General features: G+C 40.5%; 1 protein-coding gene across 2 annotated transcripts in view; it reads right to left on the reverse strand.

Annotated features, from left to right (window-relative positions):
- Positions 1-11098, reverse strand: part of tfb1m (transcription factor B1, mitochondrial) — a 24493-nt gene extending 13395 nt beyond the window's left edge. The window contains exons 1-6 of one of the 2 annotated variants that reach the window (XM_020608650.1): positions 11051-11098; positions 9887-10033; positions 9234-9385; positions 8958-9066; positions 8715-8866; positions 8388-8507 (exon numbers count right to left, since the gene is read on the reverse strand). In XM_020608650.1, coding sequence (XP_020464306.1) covers positions 8388-8507; positions 8715-8866; positions 8958-9066; positions 9234-9385; positions 9887-10022 — 669 coding nt within the window. In that variant the 5' untranslated portion in view covers positions 10023-10033; positions 11051-11098. The other variant, XM_020608649.1, reaches the window with a different exon arrangement.
- Between the last annotated feature and the right edge of the window lie 1598 nt (positions 11099-12696).

Below are 12696 nucleotides of genomic sequence, written 5' to 3' on the forward strand. Positions count from 1 at the left end.
GGGGAAGAGTTTGTTTCAGGAATTCTAGTTCACTGTACAGTAGGCCTGTGACAACTGTACACAATTATCTAGGTGTTCAACTTGTTTCTGCTGAGGAATCAGAAAATCCTCAGATTGTTTGGAAATAAGACACCATGTTCATACTGTATCTTCTTTATAAGAAGACAACTCAGTGCACCTTTACTTGTGTTACTTTATTTGACAGCAGCTTGTTTCAAACGGCTGAGCATCCTGAGCGGTCTGGACCAGAACAAATACATAATACAACTGATACTCTGGAGAAGAAGAAGAAAAAAAAAACTGTCCGATAGGATTCAGCAGGGAAATAGAAGCTAGAGGTTTCTCTTTTTTTGTGGCTGTGCAGCTTGACCATCAGCACGCAATTACATTAGCTTATAAGTGGCCAGAGTGCAAAGTGACTAGGTCCTAAAAGTCTGAAGAGTTACGACTCTCCTGCACATACCAAGACATTATCGCATCATTTTGGTAACTGCAGCTTATTTTTGTGGATGCTTTTGCACTTCTTACTTTGCCAGAGCATATTTGTGATGAGGAACAGTTCACAAGTTCTGATACAGTTGTCTCAATGTGCTTGTGCAAGTAGTTCTATTTTTACCAATAAAACTATTTTGTGAAAGCGGCGTGCCTACTGTTGTGTCCTATGTGTGTGGCTGATAAGGATGGAGATAACATTCATCTTCCTGCCAAATCTCCAGACTGTTGGATGGTACAGGCTGTTCTGAGTGTAGGCAGGCAGGCTGTTCATTCACAGCACCCAAGAATGCAGCAGGACGGGTCCAAGCAACAGCCACATCCATTAAATATTATGTGCAAATGGATTTTGGCATCTTCCAGTCATTCCTTACTCAGGTGACAGCATTAGGAAATAAGTGCAATAATAACAGCACCCCTGGGTGCATTTAAAGGAATGTGACTTAATGATTGCAGTAGTTGATGATGATATGCAATTAGATGGGCATAAAAAAATGGTTGGATGCAGTTTGCCTTGTTTAGTTTCATCTCCATGAAATAGTTTGTTGACCAGAGCACACAAATAATTACCTACAACTAATTAAATCGATTTGATCAACAGAGAAACAATGTGCTATTTTGAAAATCAATTAATTATTCAAGACATTTTCTGAAGCAAAACTCCCAAACATTCACTGATGCTACTGAACTGTAAGGATTTGCAGCTTCTGCAGTGATTGATCGAATCCGTTTTATTATGTAAAGCACTTTTGAATTTGTGTATGAAAGGTGCTCTATAAATAAACCGACCTTGACTTTTTATTCATTTTATAATAAATTAAATATGTCTGGGATTTGGACTCTTGGCTGGAGAAAGCTAATTTATTGCATCACTTTGGGCTTAGAACATTTTAATGGGCATCTTTCCCCCCCCTATTTTCTGAATGATTAATCAAGGAAATAATCAGATTAATCAATAATGAAAACAATCATTAGTTGCAGCCTGACTGACAACTGTCATTTCTCAAATGTAAAAATGTTCCACTAAGTACATTTCTTAGTCTCAATCAAAATTGTTTAACACTATTTTTATAAAAGAGAAAAAAAAAAGAAAAAGTATATCAGCTGATGTATCAGAGGTTTTAAACTATCAAGTGTTATCAGTCTTTGCCTTAAAATCAGTCGGGCTCTAATCTGTAAAATTAAATACATAACCAGAAATTATCTATAAGAAAGACAATTCATTTCAAATTAGCTCCGCCTGACTCAATTTTGCAACAAACATCCCGATACTATGATTTATTCAGCTGCTTCCACATAAACAAGAGGAATGCCAACATGTAGAGAGCAAAGCTTAACCACAGCGTCTGCTCTGAATAATCAAAGTGTACACAGCCCTTTGCATGATGATGTCTTCAGCCATAAGCGGCGCTTGTTTCAGATCAGAACACTGTATAGCCTGTTGTTCCACTTTACCATCTGCGACATACTGTAGCCTATACTGTTCAGACAAAGCACTTATTAAACAGTTACTTTCCAAGAAAATCTGAGCTCAGCTGCACCTGACTGGAGCCTTGTTGACACCAACTGAGTGAGGCTGTGCTTTCCTGAAACAAACACGGATTATTCGAGGCTTTCTCCCACTCCTCTTGGTTATGCACCAAGAGTGCAGATCAAATAACTTCCTCTCATGGGGAAACACTAATAAGATCTGCTCTTCTGTGTATTTAACCCACATTTTCCATCAAAACCTTTCACTCCAAGATAACAAGACAAAGCGAGGTTTGACCTAGTTTACTAAGTGCATCCTGACTTAATGCGTTTCACATTAAAGCAAAGCCAGGTTGAGGAGGTGCCGCTAGGTCAAGCCAGGTCTAAGTAATTCTGCTGACAGAACAAATAAGGCAACGGGAGTAATCAAGCCTGGCTGTGAGCCTGGTCTGGAGCAGGCTAGCTGCAAAGAATAAATCTTCTTGGTAACTTGACTGGGTTTAATTTAACCTGCTTTCATGCCACTGAGTCAGGGCTTAATTCAGATGGAATAACTGGAAAATGCCGGCTTAATCCCTTATCTTGGTTTTGTTGCTCACCCACCAGGACATGGTAAGGACCTGTAATGTCACGGCTCACCAAAACACCATTAACACCACATTACTCAGAATGCGAGTACCCAAACTGCTCTAGTATGTCACCATTCTTAATAGGCGGTTAGGTCCATACTAGAGATATAACGCTGTCATTAACACTGGGGGAGAATGATCTTCCTGTGCATTACCTGCTCTCCGCTGGTCCTAGTGCTCATGTGAGGCTGGGGAATAATAACAACGACCTTGGCTCCGCAGTAAACTGCTGAGGAAGGCAGTAAAAGCTATGGAGATGACAAAAGGGGGCGCTTGTAGAAAAACAATACACTGACAGTTTAAGGGAGGACATTTAACATTTCAGCTTCGAGAGTGGGGTGGGTTGTGCAGTTAGGAAGATTCACTATGCCGAAGGTGAGAGGAGGCTAAGTGACTGGAGGGTGTGGGCCCATTCATTTTTTTACAATCTATATCTCTCCTGACGGAAATGATCACTGCAGAGATTATTGTCGACAAACGTGTTAATGAAAGCACAGAAAGACAATAAGAAAAGGCAGAGGCATACTCGCATAAATCCAATTGTCAGAGTTTTTGCTGAAACAATCGTGGGAGCTATGAATTTTTATTTATTTTTTTTTAAACACTGAGCTGGTGCCTTACAAAGCCTAATCAAAACACCCACTAAATCTGACTCCTCCTACACCTTCAGTCCCTTCAAAAAGGCTGGCAGAAGTCATGCAACCACAGTGCATGAAGCTCAAATTAGAGCATTTAATAACTCTTTAAGTTAACAGCTTATAGATGATGCCTCCCATTGTAGCAAGGCTTGCTTTTTACAGACTTCAGTGTGTCATAGCACCACTAGCAACATACACATTTGAAGCTGACCTGCTTTCCTTGGGTAGATTACCAAGCTTTCAGCATTATCCTTTAAAATACTAAACTCTGAGCCCCGAATGAACAAACCTGACACAGTTTCTTATTAGCAGGAGTAACATCTCTAGAGATGTTGATAAGCTAACTCTGCCAACCTCAGCATTTTGTTTAAGGAGACAGGAGGAGGAGAGTATTTTTGTTTCTCTTTACCTTGGGTCTGTGATGTATTGAGAGTGAGACCGAGCCATCAGGGATTTACTATGCTGGCATGAGTCACTGAAATAACTTTCCTTAATCGTCTCAATAGCATGTTTGACCCCATTTATGAGATGGGAATAGGGCTAGATGAATTGCCTGTAGAATGTGTGGCAGGAGGTGAGAAAGCAGTGCAGCCACGATGAGGAGATTCTCACCTTTACAGTTCAGGTGAGAGCTGGTGCCGCTTCAGGACACTATATCTATCACAAAGACTGGGTCAGCTCCTACACTGAAACACCTTGTGAATTCAATAGATACAATTATTCTGATACCTGAAAAGACCAGCTGACATCTTGTCCCCCTGACAACTGCTGCCCATAGTGTTGATGTTCAATACAGCATTACCAAATTTAATTCAGGCTCTGCTCATCTGGCCTGTGCTCTTGGTTGACAACTGTGTACAAGGCAAACATCTGTAGGGCTCTCCTCCTGTGAGGCCCAGTCAGCTGGTGGGTGCTGGCTGATGCAGCCATTTGTCAGAGCGGGCTGATGACTGGCCCAGACAACCATCTGCTGGAGGTACGCCTCGCTCTCCTTTCACATTGATCTTGGTCATCAATCTTCTGCTGCTCTGCACTCAGGGGGAAGGCTTTGTTTTCTAGCTTTTGTTTGATTCAGTACATCACATTCAGTTTCATTTTTTACCACTTCTTGTTTTGTTCTTTTATCTCACTGTGATTTTAGTCAGTTTCCAATGTTCTCTTTCTATCCATGCTTCATATTTATTGTCATACCCCACCTAGTTATAACTCCATTTCTCCTCTTTCCCGTCTTCAAGCTCATTTTCTCTAAATGTTTTTTTCCACTTATGTTATTTAGTATTTCCATCGCCCATTACGCCTACTCAGTGCCTCACCTTTTCCATTTTTGCTCTAGCAGCTGTGGTCTACAGAAGAGACTGCAGGTTGCTCTGGATGGAGCATCTACTGCCTCACTATTAGGCCTGTGACAAACAGAGGTTCATTTTAATCAACTGTCCAGATGCAGAATGTAATTTATTCTTTGCAAATCAGCTATTTTTCATGTAAAGCAGCAGTGAAGACAAATCTGAATGACTGGATGTTTGTGTGAAAGATGCAGGTGCCTTGATGGCAGTGTGCACTCTAAAGCTCCTTGACCCCTGATCAGAATATAAATTAGAGATGCGTATAATGACTAAAGCAACAGCTGAAAAGCCTTTTCTGTGTTCAGTTTACTTCCTTCAAGAGCTCTTTCAGATATATGTAGAATGATGAAAGACAGAAGCAATTTAAGCATCACTCAATCTGTCCTTCTATTTGAGAATTAACAGGAGGAGAGTGACTAATAAGGAAAGGGAGGCAGGTGTGATCTGCAGCAGGACAAACCTAGGGCACTCTGAGCCTGAGGGAAACACATCAAAGCAGCCAATCGCCATTCTCAGAAGCCTGAGAGCTGCAGCGAGGGGCAAGAACACGACAGGCAGATTAAATGGCAAGGATGGGTGTCTATCTGCTCGCCCGCACATCAATATGTGCGACAAGCAGCTGCTAATGTAAAACAAATTTAACATTTCCCTTCTCATTATCCTGTACTGGCTACCTCCTATAGGTTCAAGGTAAACAACCAATCAACCTGCACTTAAATTTCACTCCCACCTTTTACTGATGTGATTTTTTCCTCATGGTTATTTGGAAAGGTTCAGTAATTTCGCTGCTTTTTCTGATTCACTGTTTGTTTGATTACACTGTAGTAGACCACTTCTGATACTTTTCACTCTCCACTAATTGCCACGTGTTTTATAGCACCTGCTGTTGCGTATTTATCCACTGTAGTTTAGTAGATGCCACTGGTGTGGGGTGTGGGGGCACCGGCCAACAAGTGAAATGTTTAAAATGACCCAAATACGTTTTCAATATATGACCGAGTTGACAGGATAAAGGACAGAAATGACTAACCAAGGCCAAAAACAAAGAGCCCTAGAGGCAGGGATGACAAAAACATACAGAGATCAGACAAACAAAGCCCAGTTGTGCTTCAGGTTCAATAAATCTCTCTTCATTAACACCAGTGGTGGGCCGTCAGGGCCAGCGAGGCCTTCTCTGCTGGCCTAAACACTATTAGAAGCACTGATCTACATTTACAACCGAAATTCTAATATTTGTTCCATGAAATTGTATTAATTTATTCCCAACAGTCTGTTCTCTTCATTTCGTAGTATTTCTCTTGGCTGCACCGCTTCCAGTACGTGTATGTGGATGTTAGATTTTTTGTCCAATCAGATTTCAGCCTCTGTGTGTTGCCATGTCAATCTAATCTGCCCAGGGCCTTCAGAATCAGAAGTGCTGGCCCATGTAACTTAAACTATATTAGCAATGGGACTGTTTCTTTAACCAATCAGATTTCAAATTCGCCTCACAGGGCCAGCTAGCTGGCCCACAATGACGTCAAGATTTTCCGTCCTCTGATTGTTTGGTCAGAGCAAAAGTAGAAAAGGGCTTACGATGGAACTGAAATGTAGAGATCACAGATGCGGTTGTAGTGTAGAGGTTTGGAGTTGTCTTAACTGGGTTTCTTGCTTTAGTAAAAACGGTATTCACCCTCAATACGTGAAATACCTCTCTCTCTGTAACGCCACACTTTATTATATTGCGTTTTTGTATAGCATTGATGGTTTCTATAATTGCGACGTACAGTGGTGGTATTAAGAGGCGAATTAAGTCGGGTAAATCTCCACTGAAGGCCCAGGTACCAAATGCACGGCCCACCACTGGTTAACACAATCAGTGTATTCCTATGGTTCAGAAAGAACAGAATAACACCAACATTTAAACCTGTGAGGCAACTTCTTGGCTATAGATACAAGTCACAGTCTCACACACACATACTGCAGGATGAGAGTGAGTGAGTGAGAGAGAGAGAGACACCTTGCATCTGGAAGTGTTACTCTCCCATTCTAGTTAACTTCTGCTAAAAATGGATATTCAGCCTTTATCATTTTTATTAGTGGATTCTGCTTTTTTCAATAGAGAACTGTAAGTGGTGCACAAGATGAACACCAAAGACAAAATCCAAACTTATGCTATGACAATATTTTTCTGTTTTCTAGACAAACCACTGGTTCAGCTACGAGTCTATATTCATGTGTGTCACAAACTCAGTCCCCCCCCCCTCCACTCAGCCTGTTGATGATGTCCAGTAAATCAAGCACGCCATTTTTATTGTCCATGCAATTCTGTGCAATTTCTCTGATGTGCTCCAGTAAACAATGCTTCACCAGCAAGCTTTTATGACATACTGGTAGAAAGGGGCAGCACAGAGCAGAGAGCATGGCAGCATTAACATGCTGCTTGTGCTCTCTTAGCTTTAATAAGACACAGCCACAGGAGGCCTGCTCATCAAACAGCCATCATCTCTCCTAACAATATCAGTTTGGCCAAGCGTCTATTAAAACATCTAATGGTGATAGATGGCCTGTGTGGGCCCGTGTGGGCACGTGGGAGGCACCGATTCATCTGCAATGCATGTACAAGGTTGTAGCATCAGTGTAGTCTCTTCACAGCAAATGCACACAAACATACGTGCACATGTTGAGAGCACAGATAAATATGCTGAAATCCATTAAGGCACAGCTTGATATATACACAAAAATAAGACACTTAAAAGTAATTTTAAAAAAACAGAGCAACAGCAGAGTGTGATAAAATATTCACTGGGAGCCATCTCTTCTAAGAGAATGAACAATCAGCACTGGTCCCACTTACTCTGCTGCATTTCACGTAACACAGGAGATTAAACATTTCCCAACAGTAGGTCTCCTACAAAGAAACAACAGCTTCAAGGGACCAGCAGTGCATCTCTGACATCCACCTAACACCCACCCTTTCACTGAGGAAAAGAAAGACATGGTTTCATTAGTACAACGATGTAAGAGACCTCCTGAGTCTTTAAAGAGGCTTGTGTCTAATCTCCAAGTACATCTCAGCAGAGCCGTCTATTAGGCAACACATATTTCAAATTTTGCTGCAGTATTTTTTACTCATTTAATGGACTTTCTAGTCCTACTATAAATCCTTACCCAGAAATGCTTTAAAACCCTTGCTTTCTCATGTTATGCAAGAAGGAACGCCTTTCTTTTGCCACTGATACACACATGGGATAAAAGACTCAAAGAGAGAAACTGAAAGGAACTAGGAGTAGTGTGATCGTGCCACATCTCAAATACCCACCAGGCATCATTACAACCTAGAAAACGTCCAAAGCCAGAACAAAGACAACAGATTCAATGAGTCTTAATGAAGCCTTAAAGCAATAACAGTGAGGGAGGGATGAGTGGCGGGGAAATGATGGGGGACTCTGACAGGAGCGTGGGACCAGACAAGCAGCAGAGATTAAGAGATGTGAGGATGTCCCAGTCCTCACAGGTTATTTTAGGGTAAGAACTGTGAAAGAGTAATGTGTCTCAGTACTGAAGATTGAAATCAGCATTAAACTTTAACACTGCATTACATGTGTGTTCTGAAAATTGAGTTCTATTTCACTGCATATGCATAGATTCTTATGTTGAGACAAAAGGAAAGGGAAGAAGTGTAACATATAAACAGCAATAACATCTCCTGCCAATGCACTGCAAAGGTTATCACAAAGGTCAACACAAACAGTACACACTGTTTAATTTGTCTGCTAATGTAGCAAGGTCAGATTTAGAAGAATTAAACTAAATATTATCAGCTCAAACCCTACCTTGGGTTTGGGCACGAAGGCCTGTCCAGGGATGGTGAAGCAGCTGCGGACAGTACAGAGATACTGAGACATGATGGACAGGCGACTCCTCTGTTTGCTGCCTGTACTGGCTGTCAGTCTCTGGATGGAGAGGACAAACCAGTTACATAAAGACAAAAAGATGAGCATTTAACTGTGTCCTTACTATGTTTTATGTTATAAAAAAAGAGCATCATTAAATCCTGCTATGAACGATTTTTTATTATAAAATCAATATTTATATATTCAGTTTTCACACCTTATATCTTTAGGCAAATACACAGAGATGTGACAGCAGTGTTCACCCACCTCTACCACCTCTTTCTGAAAAGTAAGTGTGAGTCGGGTGCGTCCATAGACGAAGGGCCCTGTTCTGTTGGCTATGTTCTCCAGCCACTTGATGATGAGGGGGGTTGAGACGTTAAATGGGAGATTCCCTATAATGTGGAGGTTTGGTGGATCTGTAGAGACACATTCACACACATTGTAGTCATGCACTCTATTTACTTCATTCTGAGCACAGTGACAGCTTATGTAATAAAAAATTCTCACCTTCCTCCCACGGCTTAGAAATATTCAGTGGGAACCCTCGGTCCATCCTGTAGGTGAGTATGTCACCGTGGACAATTCTTAACTTCCCAGGTGCTGCTTCAGACAGCAGCTGTGGAAACAGATATTATACAACATTAAATACAATGAATGAAAAGGTGGTCAGAAAACAAAATGTGGGGTCATCATTCACTATGCAACATGTTAGAGCTTTTTCTGTTGAATGACCTAATGACCTTGATAGCATTTAGCCAACCTCAGTACGACAGCTCAGTTTACCTTTAGCCCAGGAATGAAGCGTGTATCCTTCTCCACCACCAGCAGGTCTGCTGCACCGGCATTGAGGACTGAGCGGGTGAGGCCTCCGGGACCAGGACCCACCTCACACACATAGGCATCCCTCAAACTCCCTGCCTGACGCACTATTTTGTCTGAAAAGATGCAGATGGATTACCAAATGAATTCTAGCCATCTATATCACTAACAAACTGTGACTCATATACTGACTTACAGCAACTCATGTATCATATGAATTACACCATACTCTTCAATCAGGTGCATAAATGAGATTAATAGTGTGTGATGGTGCAATATCCATCTCTGTGTGATGAAAAATGAGATGCATTAATCTAACATTCACCTTGTCCAAGGACAAGAAAGCAGATCAGACCTGCACTGAATCCCTGATAATTATATTAAGGCCCACACTCTACATGGGCTGCAAACAACTGACTCGGTCCATTCACATTAGCAGCAGATCTACTCAACCTCCCCCATACAGAAAAGCCTGTCAGATTCAATGCCGTGAAACAAGGCAATGTAGGTGGTGTGCAATCAAGTGCACACCATTGTGTGGATGTAGACACAGTAACAAAGAACAGCAGCTAGCAGGTACTGCAGACAGAAAGAAAGAAAGATGCAGGTGGACTAACCCGTGAGTCTCAAGTCCAGCAGAAAGTTCTGGGATAGCTGTTTCTCAGCTTGAAGGTTGTACAGCTTTATCAGCTCACCTAGAGTAGGCAAGGGAGGCAGACGGAAAGATGCCAGTTTCCCTGATGCTGCCATCATTCAGGTGAACACTGTGAAAAACCAGCACATACACACAACATGTGTGTAAAGCTGCCTTTGAGGACACTCACACAAAAAAATAATGCATTCATCAGTCCTTTACCCTAACGTTTACAACTACGTAAATGCTTAACCACAATCCCAACCCTGGAGGCTGTCAGGAATAAACATGTCATAAGGACAACAACAATCTGTCAGTATTAGTATCTAAAATGGTTTTGTATATCATTATAAATAAGGACTAAACCTTTGAACTGCATACACTGAATGACAATGCAGATGTGGTTATAAAGTTTGTCATTTTACAGTTGTGATTTCACACAGTTGCTGAGTGGCCTTTATTTTAACTTTTACATTCCAACGTGTTTCCCCATAAACACCCTACAAAGCACACAATATGTGGTACAGAATGGTCTTAATATAGATGCATGTCATCAATTCCAATTACTTCTTATAACGTCTGGGATTGATAAGCAATGTCTAGACGTACAAGTGGTGAAGTTAGTATTGAAGAGCGGACTGTGTGTCGTATAATACGATCTCGTCCACCATCTAGTGGTGATAGAATATTAATTGACCAGCTTTAAGATAAAACGCACAACTATTTTTTAACAGATTTTGAATACACATCCATACGTGAAACTCATACATTTTAACTGCTGGTATCAATCTGATTAACAGTCATGAAATGAATTTGGATTTGTACACTATAAAGTTACATTAGTAAAATTAGCTGCAAAAGCAGCAACGCTGTACCAACGTCACGGTGGAAATGCTTCTGACAAACAATCCCGTTCTTCCTCACTGAACTATTCACTTTAAGCTCTTGCTAACATTTGCACTAAGCTGAGACTGAAACGATTGGTAACATATGTAGCTAACGTTAGCTTTGAGTCCACATACCTTTAGCAGAGCCCGTTGTAAAACGTTCTAAATTTAGCCGAAACAATTCACATTACTTCGAAAAAGAGAGATAAGATTAAGAACAAACTACAAACAACGCTGAAAATACACAAGAATCAACCCACGTTTCTCACTGGGTGCATTATTCTCCTTTACACTTCCTTATTCGTCATACAAATGACGTCTGGGCAAGCCAATGGGCCAACGACGTGTTTACCTTGACCAATCAAATTGAAGTAAAAGGGGGTGGGGGTTTGCTTTGCCCTTGAAAAGCCGTGATATGTTGATGTAATGACGTGTGACAGTCGGGAGATGGCGACATTTTATGATGCTATATCATTTATTTACAGTAAAATTGCAAAAGACTTTTCATTGATGTATTTACTCCTAAATTCTACAATCATACTGTTATTCTTTACTTTCATGATTGTTCTCTTAATGTAACCTTATGAATTACTGTGAAAAATTTGAGGTGAGGAGAGGTTCTGCTGATTCTGCTAGGTTGTATAGCCTACTAAACTACCCTAATGACACCTACAGTGCAGTAAACCCAAAACCTGTCTCTCACCATTAGCCTATATACATTTTGAAGTAATTGAGATCTTTCAGTTTAAACTGATGAGGAGCCTGCATGCCTGCAGTCCATCTCAGGGTAGAAATTCACCGTGTTTTGCCATGCTGGATGCACAGTTGTTTGGAATTAACCCCATAGCCCTGTGGCCCCATGCAGAGGCACAACTGGTGGAGCTCAATATAGAAATACCCTTCCCCTCCATGGTTTGTCACATGAGTGGCAGCTCTGTCTCATGCTGTGGCTGACCTTGGGAAAACACTTCAAATGGAGGGAGGGAAAAATAAAAATACTGGTGGTGGTAGACAAGAGTCTGTAATGGAGATGCTCCTGCAAAATGTGCAAAATATATAATGTCCAAAAAACAATGTGTGAATCCTTAAATACATTAAAAATAAAATGGGTTACATAAACAGTTAGACTATCAGAATAGTTGTCAGAATGCTATGTGCTAAAAACAGATAGAGAAGGAATCATTCACCTGTGAGTGTCCAGTAACCAAGTTCATATACTGAAAGACGCACAATGAAACAAAACTATTGTGCTACATCAGAGAATTATTAATCGATCATGATCAACATTTCTTTGCCAATAAGAAGAAAGAGTTAAAAAAAATCCCACTTTTTTTAAGCAAAATCAGTCAAGATTAAGACATAATGCAAGATGTTAAAAGTGAAGATTTAAATAACTTTTTCACATGAGCTTTTTTTTATTTTATTTTATGGAAAACTAGTAAGTGGCCCTTAAAACAAGAATTTGTGATCAAACTGTGTTAAACGGTTACAAAAACACAAAAAATATTACCATAACATCCAACTGCTATTTGCCACCATGACTATAATCATGAGATGGAACTAAGTCACGTATAACATGTTTCCAAGGAATTGAATGATACTGTAAAAGGAATAGTTACATATAGAGGAGCCTGGCTGCATGAGGTTTATACCAAATGTCATTGCTAAAATAAACCATTTTAACATTTGAACACAAGATGGCATCAGAGAGTAACTCCCTCATGCATCTCTATAGTGTGTGGTCAGCAAAAACAGGAAATGAAACATAAGTAATTAACATTTCTGAGATGTTAAGTCATCACTATCATCAAAACCTCAGAAGAAAAGCAAAGACTGAAATACGTGAAAGCATATAATTTCCAAACAATTTTAGACTTTTAAAACAGACATACATCAATACACTCAG

The sequence above is a fragment of the Monopterus albus genome, unplaced genomic scaffold, assembly GCF_001952655.1.
Source record: "Monopterus albus unplaced genomic scaffold, M_albus_1.0 scaffold94.1, whole genome shotgun sequence".
Taxonomy (NCBI): domain Eukaryota; kingdom Metazoa; phylum Chordata; class Actinopteri; order Synbranchiformes; family Synbranchidae; genus Monopterus; species Monopterus albus.